The sequence below is a fragment of the Corythoichthys intestinalis genome, chromosome 13 (assembly GCF_030265065.1).
Source record: "Corythoichthys intestinalis isolate RoL2023-P3 chromosome 13, ASM3026506v1, whole genome shotgun sequence".
NCBI lineage: Eukaryota > Metazoa > Chordata > Actinopteri > Syngnathiformes > Syngnathidae > Corythoichthys > Corythoichthys intestinalis.
Window position 1 is genome coordinate 39,832,132 of NC_080407.1, and position 25,229 is coordinate 39,857,360.

At 40.5% G+C, this 25,229-nt stretch overlaps 1 protein-coding gene across 3 annotated transcripts in view; it reads left to right on the top strand.

The window, feature by feature from the left end:
• The first annotated feature begins 7,235 nt into the window (after positions 1-7,235).
• Positions 7,236-25,229, top strand: part of LOC130928464 (zinc finger protein 664-like) — a 33,334-nt gene continuing 15,340 nt past the window's right edge. For all 3 annotated transcript variants that reach the window (XR_009066688.1, XM_057855077.1, XM_057855078.1), the window contains exons 1-2: positions 7,236-7,517; positions 24,801-25,187. Coding sequence is in view for 2 of the 3 variants with exons in the window: in XM_057855077.1 (XP_057711060.1) it covers positions 7,511-7,517; positions 24,801-25,187 (394 nt within the window). In the remaining variant the exon portion in view is untranslated. The remainder of the gene's footprint in view (positions 7,518-24,800; positions 25,188-25,229) is intronic.

Here is a 25,229-nt window from a genome sequence, read left to right on the forward strand (position 1 = left end):
TGCCTCCCCTGACCGCACGTCACTGGGTGTTTCGGAGGACAGCTACAGGATTGCATAAGTCAAAAGAAAAATTCCATGGTAGGTTTGTCAAAAATATGAAAAAGTGTCAAAGAATTGTTATGGAAATTTCGTATACTGACATGATATTTGATCACAAAAGTACGATATTCCGCCTAATATTCAGCCTATCAATAGCTGGATAGTTTTCAACAGTTGCTGCTGCTAATACAGCATTGCAATGTGTATGTTCTGATGTTAACTGATTGGCAACTTGTTTTAGTGTCATATAGTTTTAACAAAATATGAACGGTTTGGTTAATTTTTCCAATGTTTTTTTTCACCCAGTTAACATTTGAGTGTATTGCACAGCATTGACCCTAAAATATTGTCTCATTGGTGACATTTGTTTTATTCGTTTTTGCATTTGTTGTCATGTGGAAATGATTTGCACTACACTTAATAGCAATTGAATTTTTTTCTTATTGGTAAAAAAAATTCTGGCTTTTTAATGTCGTATCATTTTTTAAGGATTGATATAGAGCTGAAAATGTGTATTTTGACAACCCTACTGCATGGCATATTGAATATAAGCTGATCTTTTTTACTGTAATATATAACTGTTTATTAAGAAATGTTCACATTTTACTCCCTTAAATTGAGCTTGTGTATGTCTAATGCATACTTTTTTATTTTTATTATAGATTGAAAGCACAATAAATGGACAATTAGATGCTGCTGCTCTGTCGTCATATATTCCAGCCTGGTGGAGATGATTCAAAGACTTTCCCTGTTCCCTAAACTTGGGGGGTGGGAAACAAAGATTCTGATCGAGGTTTGAGAGCAATCCATTAGAAGTTGGTGGGCAGGCAGGGATCATTCACTGCTTTATTGCCCAGCAACATTCAGGCAAAAGATATTGCATAAACATTTGTTTTGGAGTTGAGAATGTAGTGAATAAATACTTTGGTGTATTTCACTGTTCTTTTCCTTTCGGCTTTTCCCTTCAGGGGTGCCCACAACGAATCAGTTGTCTCCATCTAACCCTGTCCTCTAATAAATTTTTGTATTTGTATGAAGTTCTACCTCATGTGAAATTAATACCAAAAGTGTTTTTAAATGTTTTTCTTTTTCAAAAGGTACATTAATTTTTGCCAACTGATTGTGTCTTTACTGCTGAGTCAGGTAGTTCAGTACTGCTCTGCACGATGCATTACTCTGTACTGTCACTGTCAGTTGAGCAAATGAGCCAAACTTATGATTATTTCTGCCAGTGCTTGCATGTTAGCAGTCCACAATGTGTGAAATAATAATACCAAGTTTCACAGTTTTTATTTGCCATTTGCTATTAAATTTAGAAATACAGTTCACATATGTATTACAATACAATGTGTAATATATAATTTGTTTTTGATTGAGAGACGGCTTCATAAAATATTGGTATTGAAACAAGTTCACAGTAAATGTTTCAGTCAACATAAGATTATGGGCATTACTGTAATTTTTCCATAGTTATTGCACTGTCAGCACATTTTGATGTACATTAGGACAACGTATAGCTTGTGCAGTTTATTACACTTATCAGAGATAAGAAGAATGTAAAAACATAAAAAGGTCAATGGCTTCCTCTGGAAAAGTGAGTGGATGAAGACCATTTTTTGTCATGGCAAGGCAACAAATCGAAAAAAAAAAAATTTCATCACAGGGATAGGGTCCTCTCTGCAGACAATCTTCTCTGTAGGTTATCTTTATTTGAGATTCCTCTTTGAGATACTCTTTGGCACCAAAAAGATGGGGTAGGGTAGGTACTAGATTCCCAGCTGGAGGTACAGCATTCCTGCTTGGTCAAAAAGATGGGGTAGGGTAGGGTAGGTACTAGATTCCCAGCTGGAGGTACAGCATTCCTGCATGGTCAAATTCTGATTGTTCCAGCGGTGAAGAACTTCCTGCAGTTCTCTCTAAAATAAAATGGACACAACACGAGAGAAAAATTCACAAATTAGCGCCATCTGTGGAAAAATATTTTGATGCATTTAAGTACTGCAGTATAACTTTGCTCGTACTTATAAATCTGCCAGTGCAATAGAAGGCGTATTTGCTTCCTGAATTCAAAATTTGTATTTGACAAGAAACGTGTTGTCATTTGTGTGTGTAAATGATTTTTTTGAGTTAAATAAGGCGAATCGATCCCATTTGCTAGCGTCTGAATAGCGTATTCCATTGTAGGTTTGCATTAAGCTAGCGGGACACATCAATATATCCAGTGGAAGAGGAGATGCCTCACGTTTGTGCAAAAGTATTTTCTTCGAAAAAGAATGCAGCCACTGCAATGAACTACACACGTGGATAACACCTATTATACAAAAGTATTAAGAGAATTATACAGCGATTTAGGATTTAGCGATTTTTACGTGTGGAAAACCGCTGCTGTAAGCATTCAGTTATGTTACTCCGACAGAAGAAGTTTGATGTTGACGCCGTATGCTTAGTTAAGAGTCTTTATTGCTCGAAATGCTGCTCTCCGTGAACTCTCGTACACTCTCTCATGAACCAGAACGCGCGCGGCTCTTTATAGTGTCTAGTCACGTGACTGTGACGCAGCCGGTAACGTGCTCGGCCAATCAGACACACAATTACGGTTGGTGAATTATGTCAACAAAGGGTCACCACAATGTTCTAAAAAACGGGGACGCTTCGAGCAGTTTCCATCCAATTGCATCTCCTAGCTGGTTACGTTACAACTAGAAAAGAATAAGAATAACTCATATCGATATCTTACCTTAATTGAGCCAGTAGTGCGACCGTCATAAGTAGTTTGGGGTGTACGCGAGAGGTGTCCCACTGTCCTCCAGTCTTGAACTTGCAGGACGCAGTTCGCGCGAGACTTCCAAGTGCTTGAATTTTGAATAAATATTTTTTCCTCAGTAGCCAAGCTCAGGAAAAAAAATTAATTCAAAAAACAAACCCAAAAATAATTTACTTTGAAAAACGAAGTGGGGAAAAAATACTTCAAAAAAACAAAGCCCAAAATAAATTATTTTGAAAAACAAAGTTGAACAAAAAAATGAATTCAAAAAACAAACCCGAAAATAAATTATTTTGAAAAACAAGGTTGGAAATTTAGAAAAACACAAATTAATTGAAAAAACAACCCCAAAAATAAATTATTTTGAAAAACAAAGTTGGGAAAAAAATTAATTAAAAAAACAAACCCCAAAATAAATTAATTAGAAAAACGATGTTGAGGAAAAAAAAAAAATTCAAAAAACAAACCCAAAAATAAATTAATTAGAAAAACCGAGGGTTGAAAAAAAAAATTAATTCAAAAAACAGCCTCCCATTTTTTAATTTTTCAAGTGAATGCAATACGCTTCCGTACTATTGCCTGCTTCCGCCAGTGAAAAAAAAAGTTGTTTTTTTAATGTTTTTTTTTAACTTGCTGTTGCCTGTTTCTACGGAGCCCCCTCGTACGGAGCCCCCCGGGTGCCAGGATAGAAAAAATAAAAAATCATAGCTAATCTGTACCCACAGGTTACTAATCTGTGGGTACAGTTTAGTAAACTGTACCCACAGTTTAGCAATCTGTACCCACAGATTACTCATCTGTACTCACAGTTTCCTAAACTGTACCCACAGTTTACTAATCTGTACCCACAGATTACTAAACTGTGCCCACAGTTTAGAAGTGACCCGGAAACAGTAGTCACCGATGTTTGGACTCCCGAGTCCAACGCCGAGGGACCGACCAAGCAAGCATCTCCACCATTTGCCCTCGGCGAATCAAGGGGTTTTAAAAGGTAACCAATGCACGTTTTCTTTGGTCGGCGTCTTTCAGGTGTCATCAAACAATATGGCATATTGTGTTTGCACATTTTCTGTGCTGTTGCCGTGTTCGTGCCTGCTTAATTCAAGTAGTGTTCATTTGTCAGTAGGGAATGGGACGTACCACGTGATTGTTTGGACGCGCCTCCATGCTGATAATATGCTTTACTTGCGGTCCGCCAAACTCAACGGGGATTGTAACGTGTGGTAGTGCTAAGCTAATTCCTTCGGTGTATTAGAAAGAAATTATGGGTGTGTATTGTTGTGTTACCGGGTGCAACAGCGTCTCCCACCCACGACAAAAAAGGGCTAGGAAAACTGGACTAACTTTTCACTGTTTTCCTGCATGGAGGACCAAATATCAGATCATGAAGGCAAGACGGATGGTGGTTCGTCGGAAAAGCATTTCTTTTGATCATATTTTTGCTGGAATGAGAGTGTGTACCCATCATCTTTACTCTTGTAAGTTGATCGATTTATCCACTGTTTTGGTTTCAATACATTTTTGTTTTACCGTTGTGTAACCTGTTGTGTTCCTAGGTAAACCTGCATATGAAATGCTGACAACACATCCCGATTGGTCACCGTCTGTCTTCTTGGATTATTTGACAAAGAAATTTGTTCCATTTGTCTTGTGTCGGACTCAAACAAGCCCCTGCAGCAGACGCCATCTGGGTCTGCCCTTCTTGTCAATGGACCGCGGGCTTTTAACTTGTGAAAATGCAAGAACTTAAATGCACATATTTATTCTGCCCGGCTATTTAACTAAGGCCAGTGATTATGTTTTTTTTAACCACTTTGACAAAGACACGTTTCATTGTAATATTGTATATATTCTATTATTTCTTTATAATATATTCTTGTTTGCTCTAATGTAGACTTTAGACTGTCAATTCAAATAGTGTTGGAAAAGTTGCAATACCTAAAATAGAAATGCAAGAACTGTAATGTACATATTTATACACCTTTATTTACCTAAGGCCAATGAATTTTTTAAAACTGCTTTGAAAAAGACAGGCTTTGTTGTGATCTTGTATTTATATAGTATATAGCTTTTAATAATGTATTATAATATTTGCAGCCCCCTGTCAGAGGGTGGGTCATTTTGCGCTAAAAGGATTTTAAACTGTCAGTTCAAATATTGTGTTGGAGAACTTGCAATACTTAAAATGGAAATGCAAGAACTTTAAAGCCCACATTTATTCTGTCTCGCAATTTACCTGAGGCCAGTAAATAGTTTTTTTTTTAACTGCTTTGACAAAGACACGTTTATTGTAATCTTGTATTTGTGTATTACTTATAATTTATTATATAATATTTGCTGCCCCCGTCAGAGGGTGGGCCTTGGTTGCACTAATTTAAAGATTTTAAACTGTCAATTCAAATATCGTATTGGAGAAATTGCATTACTTGAAATAAATCTATTGCAACTCATGAGTCCCAGTTCTTGTCTACAACACTGTCCAAACATTGTCAATGAATATTCCATATAGAATAACAAAATTAAATCACCTGACTTTGTAATTATTACACCTGTTTATTATGAAGAGCTGAAGTAAACAAGCAATTAACAGTTTGTCAAGAACTTGTTCAAGTCATGTTTTTGTATTCACATTTTATTGACTTTTCACAACACTTGGGCTCATGTTTGGAAGAGCACTGCAAACAGAAGTTTCAGCGTGCACTCTTCGCCTTTCCAACCTCTCATAAAGCTCTGATGTGGTGCGCTTGACCTCAGAATAACTCAGGAAGAGAGACGGTGACCAATCGGGTTGTGTTGTCAGCATTTCATCGCAGGTTACCTAGCAACACAACAGGTTACACAACAGTAAAAAAAACCAAAAATGTATTGAAACCAAAACAGTGGATAAATCGTTCAATTTACAAGAGTAGAGGTGACGGGAACACACTCTCATTCCAGCAGAAATATGATTGAAAAAAAAAGCGTCGTGCCTTCGTGATCTGATATGTGGTCCTCCATGCAGGAAAACGGTGAAAAGTGAGTCCACTTTTCCTCGCCCTTTTTTGTCGTGTGTGGGAGACGCTGTTGCACCCAGTAACACAACAATACACACCCATAATTTCTTTCTAATGCACCGAAGGAATTAGCTTAGCACTACCACACGTTACAATCCCCGTTGAATTTGGCGGACCGGAAGTAAAGCATATTATTAGCATGGAGGCGCGTCCAAACAATGACGTAGTACGTCCCATTCCCTGTTAGCTATTTTTAGTTGCATGGCACCCGGGGGGCTCCGTACAAAGCTACCATCAGTGACCATTGTTAAATGAGGCCCTTCTAGTAGCGTTCCTGTCTGTTTCACGTTGGACAATGAAAAGTACGCAAAAAAAAAATAAAAAATAAAAAAGCAAGTGGTGTCGTATAGACCTTACCCACGTGACGTCACAACTCCTTCCTCCTGACTGGTGCCGCCCAATTGTCCGTCAACACATCATGTTTACCTGTTACGGCTACGTACATTCCTCCTATTTACGACGTGTTTTTCTGCTCGTTAACATTAATAATCAAAATGGTGAAGGCGTGTGTGGCGGTCGGTTGCAATAACAGAGATGATAGACGGAGAAGACGGAGAGACTTGAAGTTCTACCGGATTCCGAGAGACCCGGAGAGAAGAGAGCGAGATGGGCTGCTGCAATTCGACGAGAAAACTGGGCTCCAAACGATTACCACAGATTATGTAGTAGTCATTTTATATCTGGTAAGATGCATTTAATATATAATTAGAGGGTTTTGGGCTGACAACCACAATTAAGATCATTGCTAGGCTAATCGCCGACAACATACACGTATGTATGTAGTGAGAGTGCTATCGCTAAACCATATAAACATTAAAAGCCCTAACTCCATTGACAAACGACATGAAATGCATTAGACTTGACAGTGGATGTTAGCAATAACAAAAGATTTTGAATTGAAAATTTCGTAACTCACCTTTCCAAGCACAAGATAGATTCCTGCCGAATTTTCGTGGCCGAGGACCTGTTTCACCCAACCAGCAACGAAGTATTTATAAACCTCCAAGCTCTTAAAGTTTTTCAAACTTTCGTGAGAATAGGCTGATTTTGTGTGGACAAGATAGTTGTACATATCAGGGTAGCTAGCAGATGTCAGCGGGTCGAAAAACATCGATTTAGGCATCAAATATGGATCTGGCGAATGGATAAACTGAAGCTTTTCCACATAACGCCTTTTATGCAACGCATCAAGTGAGTTTACGGCATCCGAAAGCACCCGGTCTTCCATGAAATGCATTATAAATTGCTCGATCAATTGAGACCATTGATAATACAGACACAAAATGACGGACAAGGGGGCGGAACCATACAACGAGCACGTGATTTTGTGACGTCGGTGGGTAGGATCGATACGTGCGCGTCATGCGTCGTGACGTAGAGGATGTGAGTGGCTGGAGTTGCCGTCCGATTGCTTTGGAAAAGTGGTGCTTTGAAGACAATCCATTTAACCCCAAGATGCAATGTTATCGACTGAAAGGTGTCAGATATTTTTGGACAAGAATCCGTTCAATCTCGCTTCTGCTTCGAGTCGTTTGGGTGCACGTTGAAACTTCGAAGCCTGCTTTGTTAGCCTAGCCTAGTTTAGCAGCTAACAAAGAGAAACAACGCGCCTGGGATAAACACGTCGCCGAGCAAACCAGCGTCAAGTCCCAAAATGTCAGGTAAGTAAGTTAACTTTTGACTGAACGGTCTCGCAAATACTATACATGACAATTCGAATGTTTAAAGACACAAAATGTCTGATTAGTGCTGTCGCGCAGCACTATCTTTACTGTTTTTGTTTTTGATTCAATTCAATTCAATTTTATTTGTATAGCGTCTCTTACTAATTTGAATGTGATGTAAAGCACTTAAATTATTCTCATGTAACAAGTCTACATACTTACCAATCGAAAAATGGAGTAACGACCTTTCAGCAGTGGCGGAGCTAGACTTTTATTCTTGGGGTGGCCAGGGGGTGGCCGAGGCTATTTCAGGGGGTCCACAGACTATAACAATACATTTGTTTCTTGACTTATCAATTGCAATCAGAGTGTCAAATGTTGAAATGTACATACTAAGCACACAGGTGATGAGATTTATGTATATAATTTGTTTATTAACTTGATAATAACTATTTTTTACAAAAATGGTGAAAATGCACCAACACATTCACAGTTACTCATACGACCCCCCCCCCCCCCCCCCCCACCCATCAACATCTTAACGATGTAAAAAATGTAAAACACAACTTGGTAACAACTTTTCGATCAGTCATTAATAATAACTATTTTTTACAAAAATGGTGAAAATGCACCAACACATTCAAAGTTACTCACACGACCCCCACACACACACACACACACACTTCTCTCTTATCAATATCTTATCAAATATATTAAGATAACTATTAAGATAAATATATTTCCATACAATGGCTTCCATACTAGTGGTATGGAAGCCATTGTATGGAAATACTGTATATAGTAGAACTACTACTATAGAACTAAATATAAAAAATCAAGTTCCATACTTTCCATACTCACGTAGGAAACCTGTATCTGAAAAATTACTGCTGAAGTGAGCATGTGACTGCTTCTCAGACCAGAGAAGCTGCTTCTCTGCTCTGACTGACCTGGTGATGGGCAGTGTGTGCCAGATTCTTTCTCATCCTGAGCCTGATTCGTCCCAGACTTGGATCGCTTTAAAAAGAGGTTATAAATCTTGGCCCCCTGCCTTTTCATTCTGAACTGTCCCTATGAAACAATGAGCCAGTCCTGTTAACGTTACTCCTAGCATCACTCATAATCACACAATGTTGGTAAATGATTAAATCCCTACTTCAAGCCTTAAAAAATTCGGGGCAAATAAACCACCGTAGACATAAATTTAATATTCTGACTTTTAAGCTAGTTGACAGCAGGCCCGGCCAACTACCGTGTTCACGTGACGTTTCATTTAAGGCAAGAGAGCATGAGACAGCTGGCTAATGCTCTACAATTATTGGAGAAACATGTATGTAAATAGCGACCCAAATGAATTAAATATAGACGTTAATATCGAGCGGCTGTTGGAAGCTAGACGACATGAGATAACGTTAACGCTTGCTTGATGCCGTGGCTCTCTGTTTTAGCGACAACAAAAAATCTCCTTCCTACAAATTTAAGCATTGACTCATTAGGACACCAGCAAAAAACTTACATTACGACGAGGATTTCAGTGGCTTGAAGGCAGGGTATCCAAGTTCGTCTCCTTGTTTGTTCTTGTCACTTTGTTTATCTTCCGTGTTCCGTTCCGTCAACGATGACCAAGTACTCAAATCTCAAATCTTACTCCGTTTCAGTGGCGATTCTTCTTCTCCTCATGAAAGCGAATTTGCAACGCTTTAAGGTACATAGCGCCAACTACTGTACAGGAAGGACTTAGCAGTCGGTGCCGCGATATGTCATTGTCAATCATCTGGGGTGGCACCTGGGGGGTCCAATCAGATTTTAGGGGGGTCCAGTGCTACCCCGGCCCCCCCTCTAGCTCCGCCACTGCCTTTCAGTAACATCCTATGATAGTTGCTGGGACACAAATATGTAACAATACATTTAGAATGACTACGAAAAGCAATCTGCAATTTATCCAATTTAAAATATTGCATAAATAGCATAAAACTCCATTTATTATGTACAAAATGGGCTTTTGCCATTTCAATAAATGTCCAAACCATAGGACGTAGCTTTGGTTTCAATATGGGTAGGGAAGGTATAGACCCTACCCACCGACGTCACAAAATCACGTGCTCGCTGTATGGTTCCGCCCCCGTGTCCGTCATTTTGTGTCTGTATTATCAATGGTCTCAATTGATCGAGAAATTTATAATGCATTTCATGGAAGACCTGGTGCTTTCGGATGCCGTAAACTCATTTGATGCGTTGCATAAAAGGCGTTATTTGGAAAAGCTTCAGTTTATCCATTCGCCAGATCCATATTTGATGCCTAAATCGATGTTTTTCGACCCGCTGTCTCCGCCGTATTTGCCTGACATCTGCCAGCTACCCTGATATGTACAACTATCTTGTCCACACAAAATCAGCCTATTCTCACGAAAGTTTGAAAAACTTTAAGAGCTTGGAGGCTTATAAATACTTTGTTGCTGGTTGGGTGTAACAGGTCCTCGTCCACGAAAATTCGGCAGGAATCTATCTTGTGATTGGAAAGGTGAGTTACGAAATTTTCAATTCAAAATCTTTTGTTATTGCTAACATCCACTGTCAAGTCTAATGTATTTCATGTCGTTTGTCAATGGAGTTAGGGCTTTTAATGTTTATAGACCCTACTCACGTGACGTCACAGCCACGCCCCCGCGCCATGATGTCCGCATACTCGCCATAGAAATGCATTAGCGCTTCGTAAATTCTTCCTATTATTGCACCTTTTACTGCTCGTCAACATTAATACTCAAAATGGTGAAGTCGTGTGTGGCGGTCGGTTGCAAAAACAGAGAAGATAGACGGAGAGACTTGAATTTTTACGGTATTCCGAGAGATCCGAAGAGGAGGCCGCGATTGACTGCTGCAATTCGACGAGAAAACTGGGCTCCAAACGACTACCAAAGATTATGTAGTAGTCATTTTATATCTGGTAAGATGCATTTAATATATATTTAGAGGGTTTTGGGCTGACAACCACAATTAAGATCATTGCTAGGCTAATCGCCGACAACATACACGTATGTATGTAGTTAGTGCTATCGCTAAACCATATAAACATTAAAAGCCCTAGCTCCATTGACAAATGACATGAAATATATTGACAGTGGATGTTAGCAAGAACAAAAGATTTTGAATTGAAAATTTCGTAACTCACCTTCCGAGCACAAGATTCCTGTCGAATTTTCGTGTACGAGGACGTGTTTCACCTAACCAGCAACGTAGCATTTATAAGCCTCCAAGCGCTTAAAGTTTTTCAAACTTTCGTGAGAATAGGCTGATTTTGTGTGAGTATCAGATGTCAGGCGAAGCCAGCGGGTCGAAAAACATCGATTTAGGCATCAAATACGGATCTGGCGAATGGATAAACTGAAGCTTTTCCACGTAACGCCTTTTATGCAACGGATCCAATGAGTTTACAGCGTCAGATAACACCGGGGCTTCCATGAATTGCTCTATAACTTGCTCGACTAATTGAAAACAATGAGAATAGGTCTGAAAAAGAGGTACAGTATGGCGGCCGGAAACAGCGACACGCCCATTTTGTGACGTAGGTGAGTAGGGTCTATATGGTTTAGCGATAGGACTCTCACTACATACATACGTGTATGTTGTCGGCGATTAGCCTAGCAATGATCTTAATTGTGGTTGTCAGCCCAAAACCCTCTAAATATATATTAAATGCACCTTACCAGATATAAAATGACTACTACATAATCCGTGGTAATCGTTTGGAGCCCAGTTTTCTCGTCGAATTGCAGCAGCCCATCTCGCTCTCTTCTCTACGGGTCTCTCGGAATCCGGTAGAACTTCAAGTCTCTGCGTCTTCTCCGTCTATCTTCTCTGTTATTGCAACCGACCGCCACACACGCCTTCACCATTTTGATTATTAATGTTAACGAGCAGAAAAACACGTCGTAAATAGGAGGAATGTACGTAGCCGTAACAGGTAAACATGATGTGTTGACGGACAATTGGGCGGCACCAGTCAGGAGGAAGGAGTTGTGACGTCACGTGGGTAGGGTCTATAAATATATAACCTGCATGTACACTTTTTGCTGAAAAGTTGGAAGTTTCCAAATCTTGCTCTGCTCGGTGATCTTAATGCTGTGAATATTTCATGTAATCAGGCGCGTCTGCTACTGGCGACTTTAACGATCGCTAAAAAACAAAACAATGTTGCTCAATTGGAAAAATAAACAAAATATTAACACTAACTAATGGCTAAATTTAGTCATGGAACATATAACACTGGAGCAAATATTTGCAAAACCAAACAAACAAATTGTACAACGATGAAAAATAATGGTCAAAATTCACTAGAACGCTTGAAGCTAGAATCATGACTCTTTCTTGCATGTGAAGTAGGGGTGTGACAAAATAGCGAAATGGTGATATATCGTGATACTTTGTATCCCAAAAGGTGATCGGTATGCTCCTGCCAAGAATTGATATATCGCTGGGGCGCTTACAGGTCCCTTTTTGTCCATTTTAAGGCATTTATGGGTTTCTCTTAAGTTTGAGTCACTGCCTATAGACCCTACTCACCTACGTCACAAAATGACGTGTCGCTGTATCCGGCCGCCATATTGTCTGTATTTTTTAGACCTATTCTCATTGTTTTCAATTAGTCGTGCAAGTTATGGAGCAATTCATGGAAGCCCCGGTGTTATCTGATGCCGTAAACTCATTGGATGTGTTGCATAAAAGGCGTTATGTGGAAAAGCTTCAGTTTATCCATTCGCCAGATCGATATTTGATGCCTAAATCGATGTTTTTCGACCCGCTGTCTTCGCCGTCTTTGCCTGACCCTGTTATTTACAACTATCTTGTCCACACAAAATCAGCCTATTCTCACCAAAGTTTGAAAAACTTTAAGAGCTTGGAGGCTTAAAAATGCTACGTTGCTGGTTGGGTGAAACAGGTCCTCGTACACGAAAATTCGGCAGGAATCTTGTGCTCGGGAAGGTGAGTTATGAAATGTTCAATTCAAAATCTTTTGTTCTTGCTAACATCCACTGTCAAGTCTAATGTATTTCATGTCATTTGTCAATGGAGCTAGGGCTTTTAATGTTTATATGGTTTAGCGATAGCACTCTCACTACATACATATATAATATGTAATAAATATGAAGTGCGATAGCACTACTCCAGATTGTCCCTAGTTGAATTTATTTTTTGGCTTTTGACCTCAATAGTGAAATTGTAAATTAACTGTATGACAACTGTCTTATTATCCCCTTATAATTATATATTTTCAGGTAGTTCATTCACAACGTCTGAGTGTATGTTGTCGGCAATTAGCCTAGCAATGATCTTAATTGTGGTTGTCAGCCCAAAACCCTCTAAATATATATTAAATGCATCTTACCAGATATAAAATGACTACTACTAGAGGTGTGCATCGGCACTGCCCTCACGATTCGATTACGATTCAGAGGGCCACGATTTGATTCGATTCGATTAAGAGGGCCACAATTCGATTCGGTTCGATTCGGCAATGCATCACGATGCATTAAAACCTGGGATGCATTAAAATGCTAAAGCAAAGCATATTTTTCGTGAATCATGAGGCAACACAAGCGGTCAGACATTAAACACCTTTTTATAGGCTCTTGTGTCATTCCTGGTTGTAGTCAAATGAAAATAGTAATATATATATAAATAATGAAAAAACATCACAGCATTTAATTAGTGTTTTGAATGAGACCAGGGCTTTCTTTTTTTTTTTTTTTACACACAGCATAAGTTTGGTCAAGTTTCCCACCAACCTCATAGAAGCCAAAATGTCTCCATATGCCTGCTTTCAATGTCTTTGGTGCGTCAATAATCTTTCGCGCTCCCTCTTTCTGCGCTTCAGCCATTGTTGTTATGTCTTTTCTCTCTGCTTTCTCGATTGGTACTGCGCAATTGCGTATGTCTGTGACGTTACTCCCGCGAGGAAGCAGATTTGAGTTCCTCGTCCCCCCTGGATTGCTTGTACAGTAGCTCCCTCTACAGGTAAACATGAGAATAATAATACAAATGGGGAAACCAAATCCATTGCATCACCGGAAGATTTTTGAACGGACTTATATATTTTAATATGTGCTGAATCGATTCGGCTTGTTGCCCGCATCGAATCGCATCGTCCATGGCCCGCATCGGGATGCATCGCCGCATCGATTATTGTTGACACCAGTAACTACTACATAATCTGTGGTAGTCATTTGGAGCCCAGTTTTCTCGTCGAATTGCAGCAGTCCATCTCGCTCTCCTCTCCGGGTCTCTCGGAATACGGTAAAACTTCAAGTCTCTCCGTCTGTCTTCTCTGTTTTTGCAACCGACCGCCACACACTTCACCATTTTGATTATTAATGTTAACGAGCAGAAAAACACACCATAATCGGAGGAATTAACGAAGCGCTAATGCATTAACATGACGAGTATGCGGACAACATGGCGCGGGGGCGCGGCTGTGACGTCACGTGAGTAGGGTCTATTCATTTGGGGAGAATTTTTGCTCCTGTCCTGAAACTCAAAATAAACCGGAAGTGACCCATACATGCCACCAAATCAAAAAGGAGTCACTAAAAATCATTAGCAAAAAAACAGATTCAGAACACTGAGTGATTTCAATTTTTCCAACAGGATTCAAAACAATTCTTACATTTTCTTTTAGTGGAATGTCTATATTGTCCTAAGCATTAGGGTGATCACCAGCAGAGTAGATAATTAAATGTCACGTGTCACTGGAGTGAAGTATGTGAAAAAAAACGTAATGATGCATTGATAGGAAGTTATGACTAAGTATTAGGGCCAAATAAATAAAATAACGACTACGACATTAAAGTTGTACTTTTCCTATGAGAAAAAAGTCGCATTATTACGTAGGGATAGTTGCTATGAGCATCTACGCACTTTCCAGTACGTACGTGTACCTTAACTTGAAGCTATGATGAAGCATTAGTATAAATCCTTCTATTGATTATTATTATTTCTTCAGCTACATCAGCCCGACGTAATTATACGACTTTTATTCTCATACTATTATTTCGACGTTTATTCTAGTAGTAACAGCTCAATGTTTTTTTCTCGTACTATTACTATGAGAATAAAAGTCGTACTATAACGTAGCTGAATAAGCAGCTACGTACTTTACGTAGCGCGATGCCGCCTCCGTTAAAATTAGTGCTGCAACGATTAATCGATTAACTCGAGTATTCGATTGGAAAAAAAGATTCGAATTAAATTTTGGTGCTTCGAGTATTCATTTAATTAAAATGGCGTTGTCATGGTTTATTTTGAAAGTGTTTGCATTTAGTTTTATTGATTTGGATGGATACACTGCCCTCTAGTCTGCCTTATTTCACATGGCTGAATCCAGCTGCTCCATGTTAAGACCAACATAAGCCAAGTCTTTGTTTGAGCTAAAAATTTTTTCAATGCATTCGTAATTTAATTTATAGGTTTATTTAGCAGTTGTTGTTTTTTTTTTTGCTGAAATATGCGTCTGAACAATTGTTAAGAGCAATGTAAAAAAACAAAAGAAAGAAGAAAAAAAAAGTTTTATAGCATTTAAGCTAGTGGACTCTTGCTATGTAAGTTAGCCATTGTTCTTTTGTTGTACATAGATCCTTTTTTTTTTTTTTTTATACCATTCGAGGCTCAGCTCAGTTATTTGAATTTTTCATGTTCGCCATCCGATTATCCAATTATTTAAATGTAAGATAAGCTTGTTTTTGGGTGCCAAATATACAGTATTATGCCAGTTTGCTCTTCCACAGCTATTATACGCGCACTCCCAAGCTATTATGAAGAATACAGTTTTAGCCATCGTCATGTGCTTACAGGTCATTGTTCACATTCTGCTGATTGATAGAAGCACACACATATATTGATTCATCACACAACGTCTCAGTACCTTTCCACCAAGCTACAGTACTATGAGTACAAATGTGTGTTTAAAACAATGTTATCTTGCCTGCTCAGGTAATTCAATCAGGAAGTTTTAATCGGGAAGTGTGACTGTTCAATCACTGACTAGAATAAGGAATTTGCCCGACCGAACCTGCCACGTTGGACAACAAGTGTTGTAACTGTACTTTGCTCATCAACAAGCCCTCAATAAAAGCTGCACTCCTCAGGATGAAAGTCAGAGAAGCTTGCTGGGAGCCACAAGCTCCCATCAACCTTTTTCTCCTGACAGAGTAAAACCTTATCCCTGTTCTCCGTTCTGATCCTCTCTCCGTCCTCCCTCAGGTCTTTTATTATTTTCTTAGTACAGTAGTAAGATTAGACCCAACATTGAACTAACGAGTTAATCGATTCATCGACTACTAAAATAATCGATAGTTGCAGCCTTACGTACAATTTAGACTAACTTAAAAGTTTATTAACTAGAAATTAAAAATAGCTTGACACAAATGGAAATGCAATTGACACACTTTTAAGTGATGTGTGTTATCAGGCTGTTTTAAAACAATTCTGATACTGCTTATGATCAATCACAGTATCAATGAAAATGAATAGTAGCGAGGCTTATACACAATCACCAGGCTACAATGGGTTAACTTGTCTGTTATATCCAATCAGACAAGTATTCTTTGAGTAGACACTGCTTATAATCAATTACAGTATCAAATAATATAATAGTCACAACTTATAATCAATTGCTATGACTTATTATTAAACTCAGGATCGCGGATCGTCGGCGACTTACATGGACAGCAAACAATAACACTCCACTGCGTTAAACAAGCGGCACATTTTATTTAACCCACAGTATAAAGTGTACAAGCAAGCAAGCAACAATTGTGTTTCAGCTCATAGATTACATGCAATAACATAAATCTCATTACCGTGTGCTGGAAGGACGGAGAGCCGGGGCGTCCTCGGTAAAGCGAGCAAGGAAACACCAAAACTGGACGTCCGCGCGCGTGAACTCTCAGTAGACTCTAACCCTACCTGCCCCCGTCGCTTCTTTATAACAAGTTTCGCGCCTCGTAACTTCCCCTCCCGTTCGAGTTTCACACACGGCGAGAATAATTGGCCTCCCTTAGAAGTGTCGTATGGCCGTTAGCCTTTTGGGAATCCTTACTCCCTTCTTTTGATTTAGTGGTCAGGCCGTACCTGGGGATCCTTACTCCTTCGTTTGACTTAGTGGTACCTCGGGGCTTTTGACTTAGTGGTCCCTCGGGGCCTTTGACTTAGTGGTCAGGCTGCCCTTAAGGTTAAGAACAACACATTCCCTTTGAGATACATTAAGGTACACTATTTTGCGAAGTCAGCTTGATGGGTTGAAAACAACACATTCCAATATTCCCCTTCATTCCACTCCTGGTGCTTTCAACCACATCAAGCAGAGTCTGGATTAATTAATTAGGCCTTGTGCAAACTCTCCCCAATTATCGTACACCCATAATAGCCACGACTCTGACCATCCGGTCGGGGAGCCATGGCATCGTTGAGTCATAACAAATAGTACAACTCCCTCATATAATTCTCGCCTGGTTTGCATTTCCCCTAAGTTCCGTTCCCTATGGGTCCCATAGTTCATTATTATTTCCATGAGATGTCTGCCTCTGTCTCTCTCGGCATCAATCCTCACAGAACAGCGGCAATGTTCTGCTTCAATGGTTATCCTCATGACAATTTTAGTTTATTAGCATAGACAAATGAATAATGGTCGGTTACTATTTCATACACAGTGGCTATAAGCATATTTACACGGTCAGGGTGGCGCTTTATACGGCGATAAAAGAATCCACCCCTCATATCTTGGTAGTCCAAGATAGGCCCCCCTTCTTCAGTAAATATAATTACTACGCATGCATCTACCCCGTCCAAGTTTATTTTTTCTACCCGTACCCTCATAATTCTAACTGATGATATATTTTCCGGGCAACCTGGTCCTCTAGACCAGGGGTTTTCAACCCAGTCCTCAAGGCACACTGTGGGTCCTGGTTTTTGTTCCAGCCGATCCAGCAGAGACAGTTGAACCAATGAGGCTTCTGCTAAAACAAGCCACACCTGACTGCAATCAACTGATTGCACTTGTAAAACACCAGATTGGGGAAAAAGTGTTGTCATCTTGTTTGGTAAGAATGAAATCCTGCACCCACAGTGTGCCTTAGTGGAATAGGTTGGGAACCCCTGCTCTAGACGTTTAACATAGCAACAAATTCCAATATTACATAGCGTAGTTAAAGCAATAGCGATTAAGACTAAAATCATTGGTGGAAGCAGCGTTACCCTAGCAGTTTGTGATAATCCTGTAAATATGTCCCACCAATGATGAGCAGATTGTTGCTGAATAATTTTAGCAGCATGCCAAATTTCTCCTTTAGCCATTAATGTTGATACCATCAGCTGGGAAATATTGGACGCATGTGACTTAATCAATTTTTGTATCTCAGTGGATTGTTCCAATGCGCATTTGAAACGCTCCAAAGAGATTTGCCATGGTGTACTTCCCATTGCACAGCCGTAAACCGGCTAGCCACTGTGTAATTTGTCAACCAATACGTCCCGTTTTCCCCACTGAAAGAAACGAACATTACATAGGCATCCTACAAATGGAACCGTTGGCAACATGGAGTGATTTTGGGCAGTGGCCACACAAAGGGTATGTGGTCCCACCTGCCACAAAATGTCCCTACTAGGTTCCCTTGACCAATCGCATAAGGCGAAGTCTACTTTTGTCAAGCAAGGATTAACAAATTCATGATGCAATTTACAAGCTAGTCCTTTATCTGTGTTTTCGCAAAGATCGGTATTAAAAGTTTGGTTCGTTCCCGAATTAAACCATTCACCTTCCACATGCAAAAACCAATAGTCTAGTTCAGTTATTACGGGTAATACCTGGAATTTACATACGGTAACGTTTGAGGTTACGGTGTATTGTGTCCAATATCCCCTGCATTCGGTCGTATTACAAATCGTATATTCCGAATGTAACTGTAGCCATAACTCCGAAGATATATTCCAACTCGTACGCCACTCCTGATAATTTCCCGTAGTCATTGTTCGTATAAAACGTTCCTTCTGCGCCTGTGCATGTAGGTATTATATGCTACATGTGGTCCAGTTTAGCTGTTTAGTCACGTTGGTTAAAACACTGCTAGTGGCGTTCCATATATTCAGTTCCCATTTAAATACGTCCTGCCATAATTTAGCATTTTCTTTTTGTCCCACTATTGAATTAGGAAGCCACATTCCTACTTTTAGTAGGGCATCATGAGTTCCCTGTCCGGTTCCAGCTAATTTATATCGCGTTACCTCATTATCAATGGTATTGGATACTCCCAATAACGTTCCCGTTCCCCCTAACAACGTGTCATACCACTCTCTCTTCCTCCGAGCACACGATGGAAAAACAGGGAATACAACTTTCCAGTGCATTTTCGTAGTTATCACTGATTGTGTCAGAGGTGTACATGTATCAATTATAGGTGTTAATACTTCTTGTGTTGCATCCCACATCCCTTTATCCCATGACAATTGTGCTAAGAATAAAGACGCCGCTTCTTCATGAGGCGCGATAGATGTGGGCATCCAAAGCCCTACGGTCGAGAGACCGTGCGCAATGTCACTTCCGGTGTTGGACAACATAGTTCTGGTGACTTCTCCATCAATCGTGTTAGAGATGCTTAACACGGTTCCGGTTCCACCCAGAAGGGTGTCGTACCATGCACGCTGTTTCCGTGCGGCACATGTGGGGAAAGGGGGAAACAAGACGATCCAGTGAATCTCCGTGTGCGTTTTCTTCAATCTGGGGACAAAGGGGGCAAACAAGGGGGCAAAGGGACGAGAAGGGGGATCCAAAGGAACAGGGGCAATTCATCCGATCCCTCGAACTTCCGTGCTGTTCGAGATCCATAGGTCAGACGTGACCTCGGTCATGTGACACGTTTTGTTGTCGAGATGCCACAGACCGACCGACAGGTGTTTCAGACGTGACCGTGATGAGGCATCCTGCAGCCACCATGGGAGCCCTGCGAACCCTTCCTGTATTGTTGACTCCGGGGGTGCGGGGGGGGGGGGGGTCCAGAGGAGCAGGGACGACCTTCCTTGGACACCGGACTCCCCGAGCGTCCTCCACCATGCAGAGCCGTAGCGATCTCCCAGTAGATGTCCCAATAAACCGCCTCCACATCACATTATCAATTGTCAGGCTGGAAGAAGCAGAAGAGATTTCAAACGCTTCGGACCAGACACATTTTTGTATCAATTTTTTCCGTCAGATTTCACAATAAACGGTTCTGAAGTCAAATTGTATATTACAATCCCCAATTCGCCTTGATAATCAGAACCCCCAGCAAGTAAAGTTACCCCTTTAAGTGACAATCCAGATCTAGGTAAACCCGGAGTAGCTCGAACAGGTACTCGGCAGTTTCTGCAATTTTATAAGTTGTCCTGTATGTCTTCCACTCACATTCCCTGGCTAAATGTACCCTTTGATTGCACAAAAAGCACCTTCTTTCTAACATCGTAAAGTCAAAATCGTTATAATTATTTCCACTTGGCGAAGCGCGAATATTCACTTCTCTCTCCAAATTGTTCACTTCCGTCTTTTGTAATTTACTGTAATTACATACATTATAAATTTTGCCGTTTTGATATCATCAAGTTTCAAGTCAATCCCCCTCTGACGTGCCCACTGCAGAGTCCCCTGAATTCCCCAATGTCCTGCTTTGACATGGGCCCATCTAGCTAACCCGGGACTTGACTCCCTTTCAATTGCCATTACTTTTACCATTTGATCAACAGTTTGATTGTGTAATGCCTCAGCATCTGTCCGATTCGTGTGCGCGTCTACATGCAAGATAGTAACGGGTACTTCGTGCGTTTTTTCCCATATCTGCTCCCACAACTCTTTTCCCCACACTTCCTTGTTATGAATTTTCCACTTGGTCGCATGCCACGTTGGCATCCAGGTGAGTAACCCCTGTACTACCGACCAAGAATCGGAGTACACGTGCACGCCCATGGGCCCACTCTGCATGATGACCATATGTGCTGCCTTTAACTCCGCCCATTGACTACTTTTCCCTTCTCCCACTTCCTCTAGCAATTGCCCAGCTTGGGGATTAAAGGCCCCGGCTTTCCACTTTCGCTTTCCCCCTGAATACTGACAAGAGCCGTCAGTGAACCATGCGTTCATTTTGTCTTCTCTGCTCAATTCGTCCCATTTTTGCCCTAGTTTAACAGGTGATTCTGTTAGTGGTTTTACTTCGAAGGGCAATTCATCTTCCTCAGTCACTTCCGCAATCTGTTCGTGCAACATAGACACTCCCTTCAAACCTGGTTTTACCCGCTCCGATAAATACCATTTCCATTTAATGATACTGGCTTCCTGCGCAGTTCCTATGCGATGAGTTGTGGGATTACTCATTACAAAATTGGCCACTATTCCACGTGACGACAAAATCTAGAATTGTCTATTAGCCACTGACATCACAGCCGAACAAAGACAGCCAAATTCCATCAGCATGCGATCCAAAAGCCGTAAGCCTAGACAATATTTCGTATCTTCAAAATTCCTTAAAAAAAAAATTTCAAATTCAAATTATCAATAAAGCAACTCATCACAGTCAAATTCAAGTTGTCAATAAAGCAACTCATGACAGTGTTCAAGTTACCAATAAAGCAACTCATGACAGTAAGTGTACATTATTAACCCTTAAGTTGCCAATACCACACCTCAACTGTTACAGCCGCATCAAGGTGAATAATCACTTTATCACTGTTCCCATTAACATAATTTGTCAACACTATCAATAATCCTTGTTGTTTTGAACTTCTGGGCGGGAACTGGAATACCGTCATCTGTTGATCAGGCAGATGCTGGCATGCAGCTGTCCCCACCCTCAGTCATATTCGATTAATCAGTTAATCAAATGTCTAAACACAGTTTAATCCATGAACTCGTTGACAATTAAATTAATTATCCTTAACATTCTATAAGTTTCACTTGAGCTCAATAATCTATTCTTATCTCTAATGAAATTCCATTTCAAAATCATTTTTGTTTTACCTGTTTTCCCAATTTGTTTCTCAATTTTATCCTAAATAATATAAGGAAAAGGCTGGAATATTCCCAGCTGCAATTACAACCTCCCCTTATAATCAATTTGGGCAAAAACCCAGCGAATGCCGTCGAGGACCCCATGTTGCAAATAGGGGCCACCGAAGGGCCGCACTCCTCATGTTGAAAAACGTTCCCTTCTTCCCATTTTGCGCAGTAAACGGTCAGCTATTCACACACGATCCCACGCAAAAAATCATAATCAGTCACGCAACAATAACTACAATTATACACACACAATAAACGTTCAACTATTACACATGAGCCTCGCAAAAAAGAATCATGACGCAACGCAGCCTCACATACAACAACAACCATCCCCAATGACTTATCATACAGGACAGCACAATTTCAAATACAAATCAAAATCACCATACATTCTACCAGTGGCTCACACCAGACCAAACATAAAAACATACAATTTGAGTTCAATGACGAACTAACTGTCAACACAAATCCACCTCATTTCTCGTACACCCCCTAAAGGCGCTCTTTTTCGGACCACAACCTGAGTCAGTAAATCTTTGACTGACGTCGGGCTGGCCCCTGTTGTCATGTTAACCCACGGACCAGGGCGTCCCCCATTCCGCGTTAACAATTTCCCAATTTCTCTATACTCATGACTGTCCCACCCCGGCACTCCCGAGACGCAGTCAGCAGAATTCCCAATTTCTCTATACTCACGACTGTCCCACCCCGGCACTCCCGAGACGCAGTCAGCAGAACCCCCTTCGGGTTCATCCAAAGTTTTACTCAAACAACAAGCCATGTCCAAGTCGCAGTTCTCCGGAAATCCTGTCCGACAACTCCAAAATTGTTTTGAAATTTTCCAGGTTCGCAGTGAGTAAGCAACAGGCACACTTTTGCTTAATAGACAATGTTTATTAATTCCGCAATTTCTGAAACATCGCTATTCTGTTACGTCTCACTCAGTATTACTTTGAAATTTCCGGTCCCTTCCGGTCCCCGCGCTATACCGTTTCACGCGTTCGACAGCGTTCAGTGTCACCATGAACGTCTTATAGTCGTTCAGCGTCGCCCCGCTATTCACTCCCACCTCTCTGGCTTGGCTGGGCCGCGAACCCGCGCGCCGACGACACTTCCCGCGCTACTGATAACGCTAAACCAAAAATATACCGGAATGTTCACTCAATTTATCGAGTAATACGTAAATCCCAAAACAACACAATCCCAGTATTACTCAAGTCAATTTACCAAACAACAAATTCTCAGTATTACTTAATTACAATGACCAATTTCAATCAATACTAATCAATTTATCAATACTATTAATCCTGTCCGTGACGCCAAAATTGTTTTAAAACAATTCTGATACTGCTTATGATCAATCACAGTATCAATGAAAATGAATAGTAGCGAGGCTTATACACAATCACCAGGCTACAATGGGTTAACTTGTCTGTTATATCCAATCAGACAAGTATTCTTTGAGTAGACACTGCTTATAATCAATTACAGTATCAAATAATATAATAGTCACAACTTATAATCAATTGCTATGACTTATTATTAAACTCAGGATCGCGGATCGTCGGCGACTTACATGGACAGCAAACAATAACACTCCACTGCGTTAAACAAGCGGCACATTTTATTTAACCCACAGTATAAAGTGTACAAGCAAGCAAGCAACAATTGTGTTTCAGCTCATAGATTACATGCAATAACATAAATCTCATTACCGTGTGCTGGAAGGACGGAGAGCCGGGGCGTCCTCGGTAAAGCGAGCAAGGAAACACCAAAACTGGACGTCCGCGCGCGTGAACTCTCAGTAGACTCTAACCCTACCTGCCCCCGTCGCTTCTTTATAACAAGTTTCGCGCCTCGTAACTTCCCCTCCCGTTCGAGTTTCACACACGGCGAGAATAATTGGCCTCCCTTAGAAGTGTCGTATGGCCGTTAGCCTTTTGGGAATCCTTACTCCCTTCTTTTGATTTAGTGGTCAGGCCGTACCTGGGGATCCTTACTCCTTCGTTTGACTTAGTGGTACCTCGGGGCTTTTGACTTAGTGGTCCCTCGGGGCCTTTGACTTAGTGGTCAGGCTGCCCTTAAGGTTAAGAACAACACATTCCCTTTGCGATACATTAAGGTACACTATTTTGCGAAGTCAGCTTGATGGGTTGAAAACAACACATTCCAATATTCCCCTTCACAGGCATAATAACATTTTTAGATAGGAAATAAGATTTCTTTTTATAAGATCTAGAAGCTTTTTGAGTGAAAGTCGTGAATTTGTTTTTTTGTTGTTGTTGTCTTTTTTTCTAGTCGCATGTAAGATGCAATTGTTAGCTGTTTTCATCAATGTAAATCGAAAATAAAGACATTGTCTGAAAATGGTTCAATATTTGGTGAAATGTCTTGTTTTTTCTTGTTTATAATTGCTCTTTACCTAAAAAAAAATATATGTTCTATCCGATTACTCGATTAATCGATAGAATTTTCAGTCGAATACTCAATTACTAAAATATTCGATAGCTGCAGCCCTAGTTAAAATAAACAATAATGAAGGCATCATGTGTTTTAGAATTGGTTTTACAAATAAGGAAATGCTTACTATTTTGACTCATCTACATCAGATGATGATCAAAAGAAAGATGTATAATCTAATGCTTCGTCATTGCTCCCAGCTAAGGTAAAGCGTGTAGCAGTTTACTGCTCCATTGCTCCTACGTAATAATGACTTTTTTCCTCGTAGCAATAGTACAACTTCATTCTCGTAGTTCTCTTTTACTTAAGGCCATATCGCCTATCCCTAATCTGGATTTACGAGAGACTGCACACGACAGTGACACCCTCCTTTAATCCGTTGAATTAAGTCAATGTTTTGGCCACTGTGGTCTGCTTTTTTGACTTTTTGCGGCTTTCCCCAATTACATCCTGAGCATCTGACATTCTCAACTTTCCCTGCATGTATTTTTTTTTTTTTTTTTTAACTGGCCTTTAACCGTCGACGAGATATTGTGCTCGTTGACACATTTACTTCATCGACTATGTCAAGAACTTCAACTAGTCAGGACGGCTTTATTACATTGGGTCGTAGTGGATGACAACAAGATATGAATAAATACAAAATCATTACAGAGGTTTACTTCTGAAGCAGTACATTTTTGGGGGGAGAGATTATGGGTAATGAAGAAGTAAAATTTGGCCCATGTGTGATTATGGTCTTGGTCTTGCAGATGTCAGTCACGTGCATCCTCCTGAACGCCTGGAGTCTGCTCGCCTGGAGGAAGAATCGCCATACATCAAGAAGGAGGAGGAAGAATTTGTCCACATTAAAGAGGAGCAGGAGGAGTACTTCATTAGACTGCAGAACCCCCACATTGAGGAGCAGCAGCAACCTGATCCCCTCAAAAAGGAGGAGGAGGACCCTCCATATGTTAAAGTTGAGGTGGTGGACATCCCCAAGTGGACTGATGAACCCTTGAAGGGTGAAGATGGAGGTCCGAGTGAAGCCAGCAGAAGGGCAGAGCTTCTGAGTGGCGACAGTTCAAAAGGATTCCAAGCAGACAACCTCATCGCTCAACCATCAGAGAGTGACGACTTCACATCACACTCCCTGTTCTGTGAGTATCACATTACTCAGTTTGATGGAGTGCCGGACTGTG